The sequence below is a fragment of the Protopterus annectens genome, chromosome 7.part0 (genome assembly GCF_019279795.1).
Source record: "Protopterus annectens isolate FY-2018-M chromosome 7.part0, PAN1.0, whole genome shotgun sequence".
Taxonomy (NCBI): Eukaryota; Metazoa; Chordata; order Ceratodontiformes; family Protopteridae; genus Protopterus; species Protopterus annectens.
The window spans coordinates 474,008,066-474,031,482 of NC_056739.1; the positions used below are offsets into that span (position 1 = coordinate 474,008,066).

Here is a 23,417-nt window from a genome sequence, read left to right on the forward strand (position 1 = left end):
ACTGAGTTGTAAGTGATCTACAGAGGCTGGCAAAAAATTGGCAATCTCCCATTTTCTATAGCTCTCAGTAGCCATATTCAGAAATCTTAGTAGAGCTATATACAAACCATTTCCTCAAGGACTCCAACATTTTACTCAGCTTATAGACAGAGTATCATTTTTTCCCTGACTGTGAAGTACTTTGCCAGTAATACAGCCAGTGCATCCATATAACTTTATAGCTACAAAAAGGGGTATATAATGTCAGATGTTTTTCTCAAGTCTCAAAACTAAAATAAGTTAAGAGTTCATCACAGTGAATGGGGACATTTGCTCATTAGAATCCTTTTGATAGATAAAGATTTCTAGATCTAGGACTACCTTGTGATGAAGGGCTCACACACTCCAAAAAGTCAAGTAGACTACATTATAAACATTTTGCTGGTGCATTAAAGGAATCAGATTATCACTGTATTCCCATGTTTTCTTTCCATAGACCAAGACAACAATTCTTCTTTGACTTTCTTTCTGTTTCTAGGTGAGCTATGCTTCAGCAGTTTCCTTGCTGAGTAATAAATTGATGTATCCATCATTTATGCGAACAGTTCCAAATGACGATTTCCAAGCTGTTGGTATAGCTCAGCTGTTAATTCATTTTGGTTGGACCTGGGTAGGGATTTTGGCATCAGATAATGATTTTGGGATACTGGGCAGCCAGATATTACAAACAGAAATGATCAGGGCTGGAGGGTGTATAGCATTTATTGAAATGGTCACCAAGGATAAAGAGAAGATTCCATCTACTGTAAATGTGATTCAGAAGTCATCAGCAAATGTTATTGTAGTGTACTCCACTGCGGAAAACCTGGTTTCATTGCTGGATGCCATATCATCTGAAAATGTCACAGGAAGGATTTGGATTAGTTCTACTGGCTGGCATATATCTTTAGAAATGCTCACTTTGAGGACTATCAGAATGTTAAATGGTGGCATTAGTTTTGCCATCCACAAAGGTGATATTCCTGGTCTTACAGAATTCTTGCACAGTATCCACCCATTTACATCTCCTAATGATATCTTTATAAGAGCATTTTGGGAGGAAGCTTTTGCTTGCCAGTGGCTAAAATCTGATGGAAATACTTCAACAAACAAAAATGTTACACTGTGCACGGGTTATGAAGATTTAAGAATACTTAGCATTTCTGTGTATGATGTGTATAATTTCACTTACATGCTTAGCATATACAATGCTGTGTATGTAGTAGCATATTCCCTTCACAACTTGCTTTCATGTAAAAATGGAGAAGGGCCATTCCAAAATAAACAGTGTGGGAGTATCCATGATTTTCTGCCCTGGAAGGTAAGACATTTAGTTGCTCTGTTTTCCCTTCACAATCGCACTTATACTTTCAGCAGTGATTTTGCACTGTAGATAGAAAGTATCTCAAAGTATATGTAAAACTACAGTCTCAGACATGTATGCATGTGTGTGTGTTTTTATATGTATATATATATATATATATATATATGGATTCTTATTACAAGAACGAAAGTTCACTACTTCGAACTTGTAATAGGAATCCACACTTCTGCGAAAGTTCACTTTAACGAAAGTGAACTTTTGCGAAAGTGCCCTTCACCGAAAGTACCGCAGCACAGTGGAGGATATAAAAAACAAGCTATGTCCTCCACTATGGTGCGATAGTCATGGACCTTAGGGTTAGGGCATGGGTTAGGGTAAGGGGATAGTTAGTAAAGCTATCTCCTTACCCTAACCCATGCCCTAACCCTAAGGTTCGTGACTATCACACCATAGTGGAGGACATTGTTATGTCCTTCACTGCGCTGCAGTCATTATGGACCTTAGGGTTAGGGCACGGGTCATAGTAAGGGGATAGCCCATTAGGGTTAGGGCACGGGTCATAGTAAGGGGATAGCCCATAGGGCTATCCCCTTACTATGACCCGTGCCCTAACCCTAAGGTCCGTGAGTACTGCACGGAAGTTCAGTACAACACCCGTTCGTTGTACTGAACTTCGCGTAAGTGCACTTTCGATTAAGTGCACTTTCACTGCAGTGAGCATTCCATGCACTATTTCGAATTAGTGAAAATTCAATCTAGTGTATGAAATCCATATTTTATATATATATATATTAATTTGTATTTCAAATATCAAAGTACAAAAGCATTGACAGAAAAATGATTAATTAATCTAAAAGGATCGAAAGACAAAACATTAAGACCTTCCCCAACAAAACTCATGTTTTTTGCAGGGGGGGGGGGCATGGGCCACCCTACACCCCATCCTGCTAATTATATATTCCATCTCCAAAGTCATTCTCTGGTTGGAAAAAGGCAAATTCTCCAATACCCACTGTTTGCAATATTGCATGAACTTAATGCCAGCACAAATGACCAAATGAGTTATCGCTTCTGCTAGGAGAAAAAACATTCAGCATTGCAAAGGTTCAACTATGTGGGTGTTTTCCATAAATATATATATATATATATATATATATATATATATATATATATATATATATATATGCACACACACACACACACACACACACACACACACACACACACACACACGTATATATGTATGTATAATACACTCACATAAACATAATGTATATTTTCACTTAGCCTTTTTGTTAAATTATAGAGCGACAAGACTGGCATCTTAAATGAATACTTCATGTAATATCATTTGTTAACCAGGCATATTTGTACAGTTGATCCAAAGACAGAGAGAGGTAAGCATTTCATAGAGAAGTAGGTAATTTTACAGTACAGGTATACTGAAGAGTGAAGTTGAAGTATGTAAGGTCTTTATCAGACTTCTGGATGCCAGAAGACTCTCAGTCTTAGATGTTGCAGAAAGCTGTATACAGTAAGGTAATTACTTCCAGTAGCACAAATTTGTACTGTACTTTGGGTTAAGAAGTTTAAAAATTGCATGGAGTAGTTAGTGGATTACGTTTCTCAGGCTTAACCTGTATCATAGAAACAGTTGCAGAATGCTGGAAAAGTATTCTATTTGGGTGTTTCAGGGCAAGGGCAGATGTTTTCATTCCTTATGGCCAGATCTGAGAAAATATAGGTTTTCACAAATGCTTGTGCATCTCACAATTCTGAAAAAAATGCACTCTGTGTTCCTTCTGTGTCTCACACAAATGACTTCCAGAGATTTAAGGCTTTGCAATGGAATGGTGGCTAGAATTTCTCTGTGGTATAGTTTATTGTATTTAGTGGTTGAATTCTGCAGATGATAAGCTCTGCCTGTTTGAGACACAAGTACTACAGGCACTAGCTGGTGTACAGCCCATATTTTATACAGATGGAGATGAGCAGGAGGTTACAGGAGGGTTTTTGAGAGATATGATTATGAGTATGCATGGTATTAATCTTTTGGATTCCTTCCCTTCATACACAGAAGTGATGGTCCAGGCATGTCCAGAGGTCCTATGAAGTATGAAGCATACACATGTGCTGTCAAGCTAAACTATGCATAGGTAATCACATTCATTAATATGGGCTGTTTCTGAATTCCATTATCCATAGCTTCACTGACATAGAGGGATAAAGGCCTTACTATAAGTCAAGTGACCAGAGTCCAACTAGAGGTTTTGATGACTAATGGAGCTGGCAAAGAAGGAATAATGAGGTTTAAGCCTGTAAACCTCTCTTTATGCACAGGAGAGAGGGTGTGTGCTCTTGAATGCACATTCCATGGTACAGTCCTTAGTGGACACCATTGGCCATGAGAAAAGGCTTGTATGCAAATGGGGTGGGGTTAAATGATCTTATCAAGCAGAAGCATGATGTGTATTATAGTGGCCTATTAAATATCAACCCTTTGTATACTAAGGAGCATGTTTGGGGAATCGGGGTTGTAAACAAAAAAAAAAAAAAAAAAACAGTCCTCTTCACAATTCCCTTCGGCCCTAGGGAGCAAAATGGCATTCTGACTTTTGAACAATGCTAATTCTTGGTATGTGCTTCTGTGTGTGTATGTGCATGTGTGTCTGTAAGCGTGCATATATGTCCATGCATAATCTCATTTTTCTTTCACAGTAAGCAATATATATATATAGTTTAGCATGACATCTGGATTCCATGTTATGTGCACTCTGTATGATGTCATTCCCTGAAAGTGACCGACAAAACTTTGTTCCTCATAGTATTGCAAGATGATGCCCTCTCTCTCAATGATAGGCCAAAACATGTAGACTCATGGGACTAATATGAGGTAGAGATCAGCTGCTTTGAAAAATTATTGAGAAGCTTTTCTCAGGAATGATTATACCAACGCTAGGGTTGAGCAGAGTAAGGTCATTGCTACTCTTACTACTGAGAGTGTCCCCCTCGCTTCTTAAAAGTTAGGCTAAGATAGGATAGTAGGCATGCTAATAAAGGCTTAAGGTAAAGCAGCAAAAAAGCAGGGTGGGCTTAGGTGTGGTGGTCATATAATCTTTATTTTTTTAACGAGACAGTGATAAAATGGTAGTTCTTACAGGCAGTTATTTGAAGTGCTTTTTTTTACAGTTCATGTTGAATGCAAGAACAGGCAAGATGCAGTCATGCTTTAAAAGGGTACTAGTGGCAAGTGTTCATCTGGAATCAAACATAAGGAGCTCTGCTACAACAGGATTTGTTGCCACAGACCTACAGCTGTGTTACAGCTATTAGCAAGATTGGGATAAGTTCATAGATATATACCAGGCTACAACGACCATAAGGGTCCTTACAAACCTATAAATGCTTCCCAAATGTATCCAGCAAGTTATTCTGGTGCCTTAGAGGTTATTTTCAGAGGTATATTTTAATGGTTATGTGATGAAGAGTAAGGTTGGAAAATGAGCCAAAATCTAAAATAGCTTTGTGGTTTGGCCTGAAAAACAGCGTTACTATAGATGTTTAGACATTAACGGTGATGTGGGTCCCCATTTAGTGTGACCAGCACTGAATTCTACTGCATATCTTGCTTACTAGTAAGGTTCTAGAACTATTCTGAATGTCAGAATTTCAAAGTTTAAAGTTTGTTTATAAAAGTGGTTAATCTCTGAACAGTATGCATATCAATAAATATGTTGTTACATTTATGGCCATTGATACAATACTGTTTTATACTTTGAATATAAATAAAAAGGGGGGTTGGAAAGAGAAAAAAACTAATGTGGATTTTTTGATTTACATAGACCAGGATTAATATTGTGAGTCCTATTCTGAAAAACACACACAAACACACACACATATATATATATATATATATATATATATATATATATATATATATATATATATTAATATTACTTTTCTGCTGTTATCATATTTTTAAGGTCAGTTCACTAATCAGAAAGAAGACGATATATATTTCTTTGCAGTATCATATACAGTAAAGAGGTTCCTATATGTGTGAAGCCTAGTTTGCATCTTTCATGGCTTATATTGATTAATGAATCAAGTCATTTATTATGGAGTACATGTTGCTTTCTTTCCTTGATGTTTTATTTCTGTTGAATACAGCATCTTCAAACTCTTTGTGCACTTATTTTGATTCCTATGTGAGTCTTTATATTTTCTGAGGTTCTTATATAATATATAATGTACACGTGTGTTAGACAGTGGCACCTCTGGAGCTGTTAACCTTTAGGAAGTTTGCATTTAAGTCAATTTTAGCAAAGCATTGTTTAACTTTGCACTCAAATTAAGGAATGTGCTTCTATTTCTGGAGGCAGAAATGAAGGACCACTTAATATTAGAAGCCATCATTATCTCACAAACATAAAATGGTATCTTGTGGCTTGAGGAATTTCAACATATTTTAATGTAACATAACTTTTGATGCCTTTGTTTTTCTTGAAGACTGCACACAGTGCAGAACAATTTCTCTTGAACTGATAAAAGTTCTTTCCATGTAGCCCAAGAAAGATTTGCAAGGACTCTTCCACACACGCGCGCGTGCACACACACACACACACACACACACACACACACACACACACACACACACACACACGCACACTGCATTCTTTATTGAGTTACAGATTTCCACTTTAGAGATCTTCATTACCCACATGATTTTGTCTTTGGAAACAATGTTATTTCAAATATGTTGAGAATTGAAACACATCTTCATAGGTTCATAGGTGTTTACTAGGCTAACGACCACAAGGACCTTTTTAAGCCTAGCCATGGATTCCAAATCTCTGACAAGTACTGATACCCTTGATAAGTGTAAGCAAGGGTCTGGGAAATAAACCATTTACAGGTTACCTGTTTGCATCAGAGACATAGGTGCTAAACCAGGGATGAATTTTTGTTTTCCCATCCAGCTGTCCAAGTTGCACTCTGCTTCATATGGATGTGGAGCTTGTTCCATAGACCGGGTAGCCTCTGGGGTACATACCTATCTCTCCAGCAGGTCCTATTTATATCGCAGGCAAGGTTTATGTCTTTAGAACTGGTAATTCTGGTACTATTTTGTGGATATGCAGGAAATCCATCAGAGTGGGGTCTGACAATGCCCTGTATGCCAGGTATAGATCTCCCCTCAAAAGCCTGTAGGAGACAGAATACTGATGGGGCCTTGAGGCAGTCTGCATAGGACATATTACTTATGCCTGGTATTCTTTTAATGAAGAACCTCTGTGGACATTCTAGTTGTTGGATATGTCTGGTTAGGTACCTACCAAAGGGGGCATTGTACTCAATGATAGGTCTGATGAATGCCAAATACGGTGGAAGAATGACTTCCTTGGACTTAGATCCCATTCCTTTGTTTATAAGTTGCGCAACATAGAATGATTTCTTCACCACTGTAGACACATGATGATCAAAGGCTAGATTACTATCTATGTGTGTGTGTCCCTAAGTCCATAACTACTGGGTCAACTGTAAGGGGTGTGTTGTCAATATGATAGTTACCAATGATGGATGACTTCCCAAAGGATACTATTATGCATTTCTTGGCATTTAGGTTTAGTCCATGACTCTGACACCAGTTGTTCGTCTGTGTCATCCCCTCCTGGAGAACATTTCTGTCAGTGTGAGATTCAATGACAGCTCCTAATTTGCAATCATCTGCAAATTTATTCAGCCAGAGAACACTGAAATTGGCCTTGACTTCTTAGAAGTAAACACCAAAAAGGAGCGGTCCAAGGACTGATCCCTGAGGGGCTCCACTTGTGACTGGCCTCTTTGTAGAGGTGGGCTCCCCAATTCTAACTTCCTGGGTCCTGTCTATGAGCCACTTGGCTATACACCAAGTGACATACGAGCTTGTACCTAACCTCTTGAGTTTGTCAACAGTGCCCGAGTGGGGTATTGTGTCAAATGCCTTGGCCAGGTCAAGGTAGGCAGTGTAAAATGATTTGTCCTCATCCATTGCATTGGTGACCTTCTCAAAGAAGTCCACCAGGTTGAGTAGGCATGATCTGCCCTTGACGAAACCAAATTGGGTTGAGTCGAGTATTTGGAGGTTTACTATATCTCTATCGCTCATCTCCATGATAATGATATATCAAAATGTCTGCATAAAAGATGACTTTCTTAAGGTGAATAGCTTCATCCATGCATCTTGCAAATCTTACAGTTGAACTTCACTAAATTGGGTTAATTTGAAGTCAGCAAACATTGTATCTCTCTTGTTGTTGAGCTCAGTAAGTATTTTCTATGTATTTATAAAGCCTGTACAAGTAAATCAACAGACATTTTTCTGGATCATTTTATTTATTAGCTAATACAGATGTTGTTGCTACTATGATCATACATAACCATAATCCTCAAGTTCTACCTAAATTAATCTCATCTTTTGTAGACCAATGTGCACACCATTAAGAAGTCATCCAGAAGATTAACCTCTAATGCTGACATGACTATACTCCTGAGAGTGTCCTGAGCACCCTAACAGCAAGAGAGACACAAAAAGTAATTCATATCCAGACAGTCAGTAACATTCACTTTGTTTAGGAATTGCTTTAATACTTCTCTAAAATACTGAGCCATGTATCTACCTAGTAAATAAATCCTTCCAAACAGTATAAATATGGTTTTAAGTATTTGTATACAAATTATAGTTTGACATGTCTTGGATTCATAAGGCACCTAGATGCATAGTCAAGTGGCTAGCCCTGCCACAGTGTGCAGTATGTGTTCTTTGCACTCCTATCTTGAAGATACAGTGCAACACAGTAGATGGCAGAAGCAGTTGGTCTATGCAACTTTTCCCCATATTGGGCACCATCTAGTGTCTGTGCTGCTGCTCACAACTCCATTATTGGGTTAGTTTGAGAGGGAAGCACTTTGCTTGTTTTTTTGTAGGTGGGAGGAATCACATAAAGAGACAAGAAGAACATGCAAACTCCAAACGGACATTAGCTGGAGATCAGGATCAATCTTTGTACCTTGTGTGTGAGAGGTGAAGACCTTAGCCATTATGCCAACTGGTCTCTAAGCATTGCAGTTTGGCCTGAGAAACAAGATTAATGTTAATCCCTTAGCTAAGGAGTTGTTTTCTAGAGGTGATGGAGATGAAGTGCTTGAAGCACACTGTGGGACAGATGAAGAAATGAGGACATAAGAGCAGAAGCCAAAGTAGATCCAGTTTGCAGAAAAGGTCAAAGAGAACAGATTATGGTGGTTCAGGCACATGTGCAAAAAAGCAGAAGAGAATCTGGTAAGAAGATTTGGGTCAGACAGTAAGAAGGCAAGAGGAAATGAGGGAGTCCAGCAAACAGGTGGATGGATTGTGTGAAATAAAACCTGCTGCAGTCAGGTATGAGTGTCGAAGGAGGTAGGAGAGTGGCATGGAATAGAGAGACATGGTGACAAATGATGCTACACCCTAACCCCATGAAGGAAATGTGAAGAAGGAAGTTGATGATGATGTCTTGGATATTTCCGCTCCCTGAAAACCTAACTCATGCATATATCCTGTTTACGTTTTTTTGTTTCTCATTACTGTCGATACATGCCAATGGGTAGTTTTAATATCTGCCATTTTAACCTATGGTCACTGTAGTGATACCTATAGCTGTCTCCTTATCAGTGACAGATCTAGAGACCTAATACTTCCAAGCCAGTCCATCTTAATTATTTCATTCCTGATCTGTAAGATTCTTCAATGATCCTTAGAACCCTAATAATTACAAGCCAGTCCATCTTAATTATTTCTTTCCTGATCTGTAAGTCTCTTCAAAGGTCCTTTAAAGGTGGGTGACAATTTTATTTTCCTTTGACCATATTTAAAAAAAGTAACACAATCCACTTCATCACATCATACTGGCCTAATTGCTTTCCTTGTAATAAACATTCCTATTACCAGTTGTCAAACAATGACCTTATAATGCAGTATCGATGGTCCATGACAGCTGTTATTCATAGTCTAACTTGACCTTTGTTGTGATGTCTTGGCTTGTAGTCAGAATATACTATCATTTTAAGTTACATAGTAATCCTGTCTTACAACATCCAGTAACTTCAATGCCTCATTTCACAGAAGGGTCATAAACAGAACCCTTTAAGATGGAATATGTGTTACACGAATCCTACTATCTTCCTTTTCTTACTCAGTCTCTTTACATCCAGTGACTCTGAAACATCTGCACTTCTCTTTGAAGGCTTTGTAATCCTGAACACCCTTTAGATTTTGACTTGTTGAAATATCACTTTTTCTATCATTGCAGGGTGTCATTTAACTGAGAAAGTTACTACTCTGACATTTAAACAGTCATCATATATGTTAATACAAAATACAATTAACTATACATAAAAGTTTGATATAATTAAATATATAAAAGTTAACTATAGTCTGCTGAAGATACTCCCCTAGGACCTTGATGTATACCAAACTGTTCATTCATTATATACAGTTCAAGGATGACAGTCTAGAACCATTCATGACCTGGTGCTAACCACTAGTGATGTGACTGACATTAAGACCTCTTTCCTGGAACTCAACTTCCATTCATCTTTAACTGCAATCCCTTAAGATCTCCTTTTTCTTCAGACTGAGCCCTCTCTTTATGCCAGTAACATTAAAAGTCATGGAAAAGTTGGCTTAGAAGTCTCACCCCTTTTTAACTGTAGACATATCCATAATCTCTGTCATTATCCTCAAGCACTAATTATTTACTTTATAAGCAAGGGATCAGGGAAAAAAAACTTCATAACTTGAAGATGCCTTGGCAACTTCCTGATGTTTCTATACTGATCCATTTTATTTCAGGTAGGTGCTTCCCACATAATGAAAGAAAATGGATTTAAAGACATAGTAGCCAACTTATTAGGGCAAGTTTCAGCTTTAACGTGCTCAAGACACAAGTCTTTAACCTCATTAGTCAATAGGCATGCCTCACTTCTAGCTTTTTCAGAGAAAGAAGCAGTCCTGATTAAAAAAAAATATTTTCACTTGGATGTACCACTGCTCCTTCATATCAGCTGGATTTTTAAAGCATATCTTAATTTCACTTTTAGAGAAGTAAAACAATGTTAAAATGCTTCTCTGTTTTGCAATGCTGTGCTAACAATGTCTGGGAAGATTTGACTGTAACTCTTCAGGTTAAAAGGCTATTCCTCTGGGAGAAAATCTTTAATATTGTATTGGCATAATGATTAAATTGTATTGTTCCTCTGGGTGTACATATTAAAGTTGGAAACGTTATCAATAACCTGTATACTGATACTAGATCTTTTAATACCTTGTCAAGAATTTTATCTTAATGTATAAAGATTTTAGTTATCTGTTGGAAGCATTCATGTAGATAATGTATATATAGTGTAGTAGTGTGATTATAGGTTTACTTTTGATATTGCTGTATTTTATTTTGTGTAGTGTATTATTGTATTAACAACTGAAAATAATAAAGATTTATTATTGAAAAAAAAAAAAGGCTATTCCTCTATCGTCATCCTAAGGATATTCTCCTTTCCGCTGAACAAAGCAGTTTAAAAATCACTGGCTTAGGTACCTTGTTGCTAGGACATGCTGCTATTTCAAGACATCTCACAAATTTTTGGCGTAAAGCTTGGGATGCTCTTGAAAACATACAGTTCACAAAATTACATCCCTTTGGCTGTTTTTTCATATCTCCTAGAGGTGTCTTCAGTGGCAGTTAATCTGCATGACTCTCTAACTTTTGAGTTTCATACCTGGAGCTGGTCCCCATGGCCATGTGCAGCTTTTTCAAGCTTATTGCTGTATCTAACCATCCCTTAATGGTACCATTATCCTCCTGCACTCAGACTGCAGCCTGCAACACTTGGTTGACAGGAGTATTTACAGGCCCAGTTTGAGACATAGCTTTTGCTATAGCAGTAGAAACATGCAGTCAACCATGACAGTTGCCTCACAGAATCAGTTTCTTCTCCCAGACATGACCAGTGTTTTATATAAAGAATAATTCAATGGTGGAATACTAAACAAAAAGGGACCTGGATTTTTTTTAAAGAAACCTTGACAGAATAACACTAGAACTGTCAAAAAATGCATCCCACCTCCCCAGCCAGGCTCCATTTGGGGATAGCTCTCAGCCGCTCAGCACCAGAATCTATGACAAATCCAGAAATTGAGGATATTCGTTGTATATTTGTACTGTTAACTTGAGAAATTGACAGAATAAGAATGTGAACTATCATATATTTTCTCAAATAAAATAAGTTTGCACTTTTAATTATTGTCATTTATTAAAAGCAGTCCACTATGTTTTTTCTTCAAGTTACCAGTTTAATAAGGGATTAGGAAGGACAAAGTAAAAATCTGAACTAAAATCAAGGACAGTTGAAATATTTTTGGTAATTTTCTCATTGAAGCCCACATAAAATCATTCTTCACACATCTACCTCCTGTAAGTAAAACCATTCCTGCTCACTCAGGTAGCATGTAGAGTTTGTCTTTAATGATTAAAATTGAATCCAGCAAATACTGTGTTTCAATGTCTACATGTTGCGTTTCTTGTTCTCAGCTAACTGAAAGATTAGCATGGGCTCAGCCTCTGGTCTTTGACTGTGTCAGTCATTTAAGTAACATGGAAACTTCTTTTAAAACTTTCTAGCATAGCTAATTCTTATATCAGGCAGATCTAACTTTTTCATAGGCAGGCAAGGCTACTCCCTCACATTCAAATGGGTCTTTCTCAGGAAGTAATTGATCAATACCTTCTTATGATGGCTGGCCAGTGCTAGGGGTCTGATTGGTGATCAATTCTTTAGTATGGTGGCTGGCCGATGCTCAAACAAAGGAGTCTGAATGGGGAACTAATTGATCAGTGCCTTACTATGGTGGCTGGCCAATGCAGAGCAACAACTGTTTTTCATCAGGCTCCCTAAAGTAGCCTCTTTTCCTAGAAAAAAGCATAGTGATGTCCTAATATGTGAACCATCTGTAGACTTTTCTTAACATTCCTCTTTTCCCAGCCATTATCATTTTGCTTATTGAAGAACTTGACATATCACAGGTTAACTCCACTAAAGTGTTGCATGAAGGTCTGAAATAGTTGACATTAATTACTTTGAATAGAATCTACAAAAGAACAGGCATAGACTGAGATGCTGTTAGCAAAGTTGCATTTCACAGGCTGCAGTTTTGTTGCATTTTCAAGTCAAATGTCTGAAGTGATAACATATTTAACAGTTCATTGTCTGTAGACAGTCCTTTTCTTTTGTGTAGGTTATTTTGCATACTTATGCAACTATTTCCCAGTTCCCAAAACTGAATACTAACAGTCTATGTGTAGAGTATTTACCTAGTTGTCCTTTCTTGGTGTGTCAGATGACCGTTCTTTTTTCATCAAATATTTTTTGGTCAAGTTTCTTCTGAAACTATCATGACTTATTACTAGGGCATAATATCAAATCCTTCTTGGAACTCCCTTCTCTCTCTTGATATCTGCAAGAACTCATGAAGCCTATATGCGCCTTTGTTATGATAGGGAAAATGATTCCTGCTGCAAAGGACTGGAAACAGTACTTTTAGAACTCTATTCTCCTTTCTTTGGGTTGGTTTGTTTGCTTCTTACATGTAACTCATCTTCACTCACTTATCTCTACTTGATACCTGTATCTCATTTTTTCTCTGAACTGAACTCTTAAGAGTGATTCACCTTTACCTTTTGTAGCCTTATCTCAATCTTCTGTAGATGAGAAATTTGCTTAACATCTTCCTTTCAGATTATTTCTGCTTTATTTAGATTCTTTTTTTTCCATCTTTAGAAAATGCATAGACAAATTTTTTGTCTTTAACTTTTTCCTCAACTCTTTGTTCTTTTGCTGCATTTATTTTATATGTAAGTGAAGTTATTTATTTTGCAGCAGGTGCATCCTTTCTTCTACGTTCTTGTGAAACTTCCTGATCACCTCCTGTTGAGCTCCCAACATTAGAAAATGTCTTTAACCAGTAGACTCAAGGTATAGGCTTTATCCTAATTCACTTATGGAGTTCTGTTGGAGAAGTTATAGCTTGATGTAATTCATTCTGTGTTATTCATCTGGATTCAGCTTTCCTAAGCTGGTGTGTTACACGTGTATTCACCTCTAGAAGTTTATAAACTTCTGGACTGTATTAACCTTTTCTATAACAAACTTAGCAAAATTCTTTTAAGTATATTCAAGGCACCAAGAGTGCGGGTCCATATGTGGTATAGTTCATCTTCTTTATTTTCTGATTGTTACACTAGGTACTAGCAAATCTGTATCCAAATCTAGACATGGTGCTTGTGACTTCATGAAATATTGGTTTACAGGGCTCAAAGTCCTGTGACTGTATTATACAGACTGTTAAGAGGTGACCTGTGTCTGGCTTACAAGACATCCTCTGACAGACTACCGATGGACAGTCTGTACATCAGCAAGTCAAATGGCAGCAGAAATACTTGGTCTAGAGTTCTAATTCTCTTCTGTAATTCTTTCATCAGCACAATGGTTTGGAGGGACAAGTGTATCTCACAGAGCATATTGCTGCTCTGGAACAGACACACAATCCAAATAAATATCATCCCTGTCCATATTCAAGCACAGCCTGGATCTGTTGGTAGGAAACAGAAAATTTACCATATGACTCCCCCTGTACTACTAAAGGACAGAGGCAGCTCCTAAATGCTTTATCACATGCATGGGTCCCCTTAAATCATCAATGGTATGATCGCTGTTATTATTCAGTAGGGCTAATATATAATTATTGACCATGGGATGGGTAAGGCCAATTTATAACCAAACAGGATAGATTAGTTCAAGCAGAAAAAGGGAAATTGTCTAAGCATAAAATAGCCTGCAAAGGCAGCTATCTAGTACTTACTTATAAACCTATAAAGTGCAGTTGCAAGAGTGCTGTAGGCATATTCTTACACGGTAGTTAAGAAGAAGAAAAAACACAGCGTTCACTAACTTTATGTTCATCAAGACCCTGGGGGAATTTTTAGCTTAGCAAAGATGTTAGCATTCTAGTGTTTCTTGAGTATCTTAGATTTAAGCATGATTCTACATGGAGTGGTTGTCAATATATAGTCTGCTAAAAAAATAGCGATGATTACTAGGGGAAGTAAGAATTAAGTGAAACGAATGCCTCTAGAGAGAAGAAATCCTGGAGGTATGCAAAATCAAATGTAAGGAAAGAAAGCTTCATGTATTGGAAAGGTAAAACTAACTGAAGATTGAACCAAAGCTATGGAATGCAAGTGATTTTTGGGGATAAACAGAAAGGAAAAAAATACTTAAAAAAAAGAATGCCAGGACAAAACAAGACATTTGCTTTGAGATGGTTACCTAAAACAAAAGAGGGATAAAACAAAAATGCTTTACATATACAAGGCAGTTGGACAGTAAAACTCAGTAAAGTAAAATGTAAGGTTTATTGCTTCGAAGTATTCTCCTTCTTAGTTGCTTATTATTTAAAATGTAGCATTTACTATCTAGATGCATTGTAAATACTGGAGAGGAAACTGTTGGAGTAATACTACTGCAGTGCATTAACTTGCAGTGGAACTTAATATTTCAACATTGCCCATTGGTCCTGGTGCCCCATGCTAATACTGGGCAGGCCTATCATCAAAAAAATGTCTTCCTGTGAAGGCATGAGCTGAAGTGCCATGGGGAATACATCTTTATAGCCACTCGTTTCTAACATTGTGGTGAGATGTGTTGTGATACTAATGCAAAAAAAAAAAAAAAGACAAACTAGTCACTTTGTAAAGGCAAGGTAATGTCAAGGTAAACATGTCAGTAGACTAGTAAAAACAAACCAATAAATGATCACACAAGGACAAAGGGAGTCTATCATTTGGACAACGTGTGGTTTATAATGCTTTGCATGAGGGAAATATTCCAAAGTGATAGGAGCTGATACTTCATTTAAAACATTTGCTTGTCAAGTAAGTAGTGGCCAGGTTGCTTACAGAATTGTGTGTGAATTTGTTTTTGGAAATTTAGAACATCTGGTGGCAGTCCATTTAGATATTCCACTCAAATGGCTTTACATTGCCCTCTTCAGTCAGAGTTTTGCATTATAAAGGACATAATCGTTTATCAACCAAGAAAGTAAAAGCAGGAAGAAGCAAAACAGATCTTTGTGGTCTAGGACTCCTTCTACTTGGCATATACAATAAAATAACTCCAAAGATATACTTTACACATGCTATTAGCACTGTTTGTCTTCTGCACAATTAACTAATTAATTATGAAAATGTAGGCAATGTTGAAAGGTAAATTACAAAGTAATTGTTATAAAGCACAGCAACAGTTTCATTAATGTTTCTGTCATGACATATTTCCAGTGATTGTAGTATATGGCTGCATTAGATTTAAGTAGTAGCAAATTGCTAACTGTAATACTTAAGATGTTCATTTGTCTACTCTATGTAGCTGCTTCATTATGCAAAGAATGTAAATTTTAAAAATAGTGGAGATGAAAACATGTATCTTGATGCAAATGGGGACCCACCAGCAAGGTATGACATCCTTAACTTTGCCTTGTTCCCTGATGGATCCAACAGGTACTTCAAAGTTGGTAGCTATGAGAACAAAGCCATTGGAAGGCCAGAGCTAACAATCAATATCGGAGACATTTTATGGAATGCAAGATTCAGTCAGGTATTTCCAACTCACTGCTACCTTTTACTGTTCAGAATCTTACAACTACAGTGTATTTCCTCCAGTTTTTATTTCTTGTATTATTTATTTTTCCCCTTTTCTCTTTACAATACTTAGGAATTTGTCTAGGTGAAGTATTTTATTCATTTTATCTCTGTAAGTTTATTTATTGTATTCTTCACTGTTTATCTGGAGGTGGCTTGGACATCAAGTCTGACACTATACAACTTTGTTATCAGATTTTAACAATAAATTATATTACACCATATAAGACCAGATAATTCTCTATGAGAGACCCCATTGTATAGCAGGGTACAGCAGGTGGAAGATAAGAAGTGCAACACAGTACCATAGAAAAATGCATGTTATATAGCAGTAATAGCAAGCTGCAGCACAAGGAAAAAAGGAAAAAAGGAAAACTAAGCAAACAGCCATTTATTAACATTAAATATTAATCAAATGTTAGAAATACTGCACCACTAATAGAAGACATAAGGGTTTAGTAGATTGGGGATGGGGGCAACAAGTAGTATGAAAAGGATGCAACACTACAGAATGGTCTAGTAAATATCAGGCCAGAATGTATTTCAAGAGTGGACAAATGTGAGACCACATGCTGCATTAGGATCCAGGGTGATGCTGCCAGAAGACAATCTACATACAAGCAAGCAACAGAGATGTCATATAACAATGCTTTTGTGAAGCCACTTATAACAACGTGCAACACCACAACAGAAGAATGGTGTGGAACAAAAGCGCATTGGGTTGCAAATATGTTTAATGGGGTAGGAGCATTTAAGTGCAGTGCCAAGGGAGCATCAAGAACACAACTATGGCTTTATATTGACAGGGCAGAGGGAATGGCTTCTTTGGCAGTCAGGTTGTATCCTACAGGAGCCCATCTACTACAGGAAAAGCAGTACTAAACATACCAATGTAACAAACCTGTATGGGTAAGTATTGGAAATGTAGATGCTGTGTGTATAGCCCATGTCACCACCACCAGATACAGGCAGAGGAAGTTGCAAAAGGCATTTTCAGTGTGTAACAGCATTTTAAATTTTTAATGTAAAGTGCAGGTATGCACTTAGAAGCAGGAATGAGTAACAGGTAGTATAGATGGTATGCGAGCATTGCATTGTAAACGAGTCCCACACAACAGAGAATACAAATAGTGAGACAGCATAAATGAAAGGTATACCACCTTAGTGTGTTTTCTTCCTCCTTTCCTTAAACTGTCTTGTAGATGACCCCCCCCCCCATGACCTGTGCCCTGAAAAATATCTGGGATCCATATCCTAGCACCCCAGCAATGATATGACTAGTATCTGGGTCTGTCTTGTGTCCTCAATATTAACACAAAAGCTGTAGACATCTAATGGAGTACTGTTTTTAAGTTAAGCATATTATTATATTGGACAACCTTTCCTTGTCCCACAATTCCAGAGAGTCAAGAAGGTGCTACAAGGTCACCCTGTTTTTGGTGTCCAGATCCTCCACTATTTGCCACAGTAGCCACACACTACTTCCATAATACAGCTAAGGTAGCTTGCATGGAAGCTGCAAAGCTTTACTTTGTTAAGGAGAAGAAAGACATGAGGCACAGCATCTGCACTCACAACAACACAGAAATCAAAGCATCGTATGTAGAGTCTACTACATACGTGGAACTGTCTCTAGCAATAGTGCTGCTACATCACAAATATATACACTTACCACATCTGTTCCCATGGTATTATAGCACAAGTATAATCACTCATCACATATGTGCTGTATTTCCTCACTGGTCAGCAGATACAGTGTAAACAAAGACACTCAGCATGTCTACAATGTGCAGTCTAACCACATTGCTGGTACAGGGAAAGTGTAGATATTAACAACATTTCTTGTGTGTACTCGTAGTAGTAAAAATGCAGATGCTCACTGCATCTGTTGTGTACTTTCAGAACATTGCTGGTAGACTATAATGGTATTCTCACCCTTCTGTGCTGTACTCAGTACAATGCTGGAACAGAATACATGTACCTGTGGTAAGGTGTCAGGACAGTACAGGTACAGTGAATGTAGTCACTCACCACATCCGTGAAGTATCCCTGCAGTACTGATGTTGTTGCTCATCACATCTGTGTTGCAAGCTCTGGCTGTAATCTTCCTCTTTATTGGCATCAATCAAGTGATACTGCCATACCACAGGCAATTAGACTCGACTGGTCTAGTATCATATAGTCATACCTCTCAACCTTTTAGTACAGGAATTCTGGACAAATCTAAGCATAAAAATGCATTATTGTGTCCTTTGGGGAGTCATCTACACCAGGGAACTATCATACTGACAATATACTCTTAAGAGTTGACCCAATTGCTTGGTATTTTGGAACTTATGTGGACAGTGACCTAACTTGTGACCAACATGTGTCCATTGTTGTAAGAAAGTCATTCCATACTGCATAGCTTATATAAACAAAGAGATTGTGTTTAGATCTAGGTATGTCATTGCCCCCCCTTTACTCAGCCCTCATTAGTCCAGTCAGTGAATATACTACCCACTTTGGCATGTATCTGTCCAGAGACATGTAACAACTGTAACACCCATGGAGATACCTTAATAAAAGGATACAAAGCCTAAACAACATCTCCTACATGGACCGACTCAATTCCCAGTCACTATACTAGGTATCCTATAGACTGCTATGAGATGACCTGTGCCTGGCATACAAGGAATCCTCCAGCCCATCACTGATGGATTTACTGCAAGTCAAATGGCATCAGAAACACTTGGTCTAGGGATTTAAACCTCTTCTGCAGTATCAACAAAGCAGTTTGGAGGGAGAGGTATATCTCGTAGAGCATACTGCTGCTCTGAATCATATTCCCCATCCATATAAAACACAATTCATTCCTGTTCATATTCAAGCCCAATTTAGATCTATGGATGGAAAACAGAAAATTTATCACAAGTCTGCCCTCTGTACTACTATTGGACAGAGACAGCTCCTAAGCACTTTATCCCATGCATGCTTCCCTTCAAATTATCTTTGTTATGTTCCCAGTTATTCTCATTGGGGGTAACATATAATTATCAATCATGGGATGGGTAAGGCCATTCTAGGGATAGGTTATTTCAGGCACAAAAAGGGAAAATTGGCTAGACTTAAAATGTCCTGCAAGGGCAGCTAGCCTATTACTTAACTATGAACCTATAAGAACATGTAATGGGGTAAAGCTCCAAAATCAGAGCCCTATTTTAAATTTTTCTCTTATAAATTTAGCTGGTAGACCAACAGGTCTACAGAGAAGCAGGTCTTCCTGTGATAAGACAGCCGCTAGCAAGAAAACCCAGCAGCAGATAGTGTGTGAACTGGAAAGGCATATTGTAATGAGGAAACCAATTATGCCGAGGCTTTCTTCTCATGGTAAGCTTTTCTAAATACAGTCGCTGCACAAGCATGCACAAGAAAACATAATTGCAAGCACTACAGCACATGTCCATAAAGGGACCAATAACCCCATTTTCCAGCCCTGAATGTAACCCTAACACTTTAAATATAACCCTTTTTCAGATATCAACTCAAACCCATAAGTAACTAACATATGCAAATAACCAAACAGCAGAGTCAGTCCAGAACAAAAAACAATAAACCAAAAACTAGACCAGGAAGAGCACAAGCTGAATATACAGTCCTTTATTCACATAAAATTAATGCTGTAGCAATATCAATGATGTTTTCGTCTAAATATCCCTCAGATTCATCAGACAAAATGTTTGAACCACAAAACAGCTGTCCTTATATACATTCAATCAAGCTGATAATGAACTAATTAAAATACTTAAAGTCATACAACCACATAAAATATAATTTATCCAATCTTGACTTCGTCTTTCGGTTTTTCCCGGTTAGGGGTCACTACAGTGGATCATCTGTCCACTCATGATTGGCAGTGGAGTTTTACGGTGTTGAGTTGCCAGCCCGGCGCCCAACCTTCCACAGAAGGCACACACACGCACACACTCACACCTAGGGCCAATTTAGTGTGTCCAATCCACCTACTGCATGTCTTTGGGATGTGGGAGGAAACCGGACCACCAGGAGGAAACCCACACGACCACAGGGAGGACATGCAGACTCCGCATATAAGGCAACCCAGCCGAGAATTGAACCGGAGAACCTCTTGCTGTGAGGCGGCAATGCTAACTGCTGCATTGACTAAGTATGTGAAATCCATTCTAATATTATTATGAATTTTAAATGTTTTTAAACATGTTTGGATAACATGGTTATGAAATATTAGAATGGATTTCACATACTTAGTCAACATTGGATAAATGATATTTTATGTGGTTGTATTTAATTCATTATCAGCTTCATTATATGTATCTCCTTAAAATGGAGAACATCGACATCTGTGCAGTGCCAGAGACCTGGTTCAAGGCTCCAGAGAGTACCCCTGCATTACCAGGCTATAATTCATACACACCTTTCCACCACCTAACCTGGACCGAAACACTAAAGGCGGAGGTGTGTCCATATTCATTAAGGATATCCACACATCCAGGCTAGTTGCTCAGCATAATGCATCCGAGATTATCCAAGTGCAACTAACTCTGGGCAAGACCACAATCTAAATTGTAGCTTGCTACAGATCCCCCACCATACCCCAGGATTCCCACTCCTCATTTCTTAATACACTGGAAAATATTAGGGTACAACCTAACACCCTAATAATGGGCGATTTCAACTACCCTACCATTAACTGGGAAAACTACTCATGTACCAACTCTTGTGCTCAACGTTTTCTGGAATTCATAAATTCCAATTCCATGGATCAACTTATCCACACCCCCACCAGGGGCAGCAATACCCTAGACCTGGTTATTACCAACATGGGCAACCGGTGCTCCACACCAGATGTCAATTCCTCTTTGGTCAGATCCGACCACAAGTTAATCACCCTAGACATCCACATCCCTCCCCTGCCCCCCATTAGGGAAACCACAGTAAAAAATGTCTCCAAAGCCAACTTCACGCTTCTTAAAACAGAAGTGGCAAACTTCACGACACCCATGCTGATGGACAATAGAGGTATGACTGCTGAATCCAATATAAATGCACTTTATAAGCACTTACATGAGTGCATGGATCATGCAATCCCTAACAGAACCAAGATGCTATCCTCCAAAAAAAGGAAGCCAATCTGGTGGTCCCCTGCCATAAACAAACTCTACAACAGAAGAAAGAAACTGTTGCAAAAAAGAGTAAAATCCCATGATTGGAGAAACTCCCTGGTCAGCCTCAGTAAGAAAATGAGATCCCTCATAAAATCCTCCAAAGCTAGTTATGAAAACAAAATCACCACTGACTCTAAAGACAACCACAAAGCATTCTATAGCTATGTCAAGAATCTCAATGGCAACACTCAGATCTGCTCTGAGTTACAGCACAATGACACTAAATATACAGAACCAACTGATATTGCTAACATCCTGGCAGATAGGTTCAGTGTTAACTTTACCCCCCCTGTCATCCCCTAAAGGGCCCATCTCTATACCAGAAGAATGCAAAGTTCCTGTAATCACAGCTGCACAGCTAAAAAACACACTATCCAAAGCCAAGAACACAGCATCCATGGGACCTGACAACATCCCAGGCTGTGTTCTACATGAACTACAGAATGAATTGGCACCCCACCTAAGTACCATGTTCAATCATAGCCTCACCTCAGGCTATGTGCCCACTGACTGGCGCACAGCAACAGTTATCCCACTCCACAAAGAGGGAGCCACCACAGACCCCGGAAACTACCGCCCCATTAGCCTAACGAGCCTGGTCTGCAAGGCTATGGAATGTATCATCATGGAACCTATAAACAATGACATTGGTAATCTTCAAACTCAGGACCCCACCCAGTTTGGGTTTGTAAAAGGTAGATCATGTCTCCTAAACCTGATAGACTTCTTTGAAGCAGTCACCATAGCCGTAGATGAGGGTAAGGTGGTTCACACAGCCTATCTAGATATCGCCAAGGCTTTTGACACCATCCCCTACTCTGGAATTATAGATAAACTCACTAAACTAGGTATAAATCCCTATGTCACAAGATGGGTTGCCAACTGGCTCACTGACAGAACCCACACTGTGAAAGTAGCAGACTCCAAATCCAACTTCAGACCAGTGACAAGTGTAGTACCACAGGGTTCAGTTCTGGGTCCTCTCCTGTTTGGTATCTACTTCTCTGAAGTACAGGCCAACACAGAAGGTCTTTGGCTAACAAAGTTCGCAGATGACTGCAAACTAGGAGCCATAATCAAAACTCCAAAAGATGTGGACATTCTACAAAAGGGCCTTGCTGAGACAGATGCCTGGTATCAAAGCCATGGCCTCAAGCTCAATTCCAAAAAGTGCATTGTCATCCCTTTTGGTAAAAACTCAGTACCCATGAACTACCACATAGGCGGTAGTCTACTTAACACTGAAAGTGTGATAAGAGACCTTGGGACACAGGTGGATAGTAGTCTCTCCTTTGATAATCACATCACCACAGTAGTCAGGAAATCCTTCTACGTGGCACACCTCATCACAAAAGGTTTCTCATCCAGGAAAAAAGAGGTCATTGTTCCCCTCTACTCGTCACTCATTAGACCCATTATAGAGTACAATGCACCTTTTGGTATGTACCTCACAAGACATCTACAACAACTGGAAAGGCCACAGAAATACCTCACAAAGAGGATTACCGGCCTCAAACAGATGTCCTATGCAGACCATCTCAAAAAACTGCAGCTTTACTCCATTGCATATCGCCTACTCAGAGGCGATCTCTGCCTAACACACAAAGCTATGTCAAACCCAGAGCTTTTAGACATGCTCCACTTAAAGAAATCCCAATCCTTACGAGCTACACAGTCTAGGGACATAAACCTTGTCACCACAATAAACAGAACATGCTGGAGGGATAGATTCCTGTCCCAGAGACTTCCCATACTCTGGAACAAACTAACTATCTATATCAAACAAAGCTCCTCATTAGCGCTCTTCAAGAAAAATCTTGATGATTGGATGGGAGATAGGAAATTCACCCCGGGGATCACGTCTGTGGCTCTGCTCAACAGTGGCACAGGAAAATAATTTTCTTGGGTGGCGAAAGCCAGGGTACCTTTGGCTAGGCTTATATAGGCCCTAAGGCCAATAGCCTAGTACCTACCTATGAACCTATATAAGGACAACTGTTTTGTGGTTCAAATATTTTGTCTGATGAAGTCTGAGGGATACTTGGACAAAAACGCCATTTATATCGCTACAGCATTAATTTTATGTGAATAAAGGACTGTATATTCAGCTTGTGCTCTTCCTGA

At 38.6% G+C, this 23,417-nt stretch overlaps 1 protein-coding gene across 1 annotated transcript in view; it reads left to right on the forward strand.

The window, feature by feature from the left end:
- LOC122805990 overlaps positions 1-23,417 on the forward strand; it is a 216,992-nt gene that overhangs the window by 169,550 nt on the left and 24,025 nt on the right. Inside the window, exons 3-4 of the mRNA XM_044076231.1 lie at positions 518-1,339; positions 15,839-16,066. Coding sequence (XP_043932166.1) covers positions 518-1,339; positions 15,839-16,066 — 1,050 coding nt within the window. The remainder of the gene's footprint in view (positions 1-517; positions 1,340-15,838; positions 16,067-23,417) is intronic.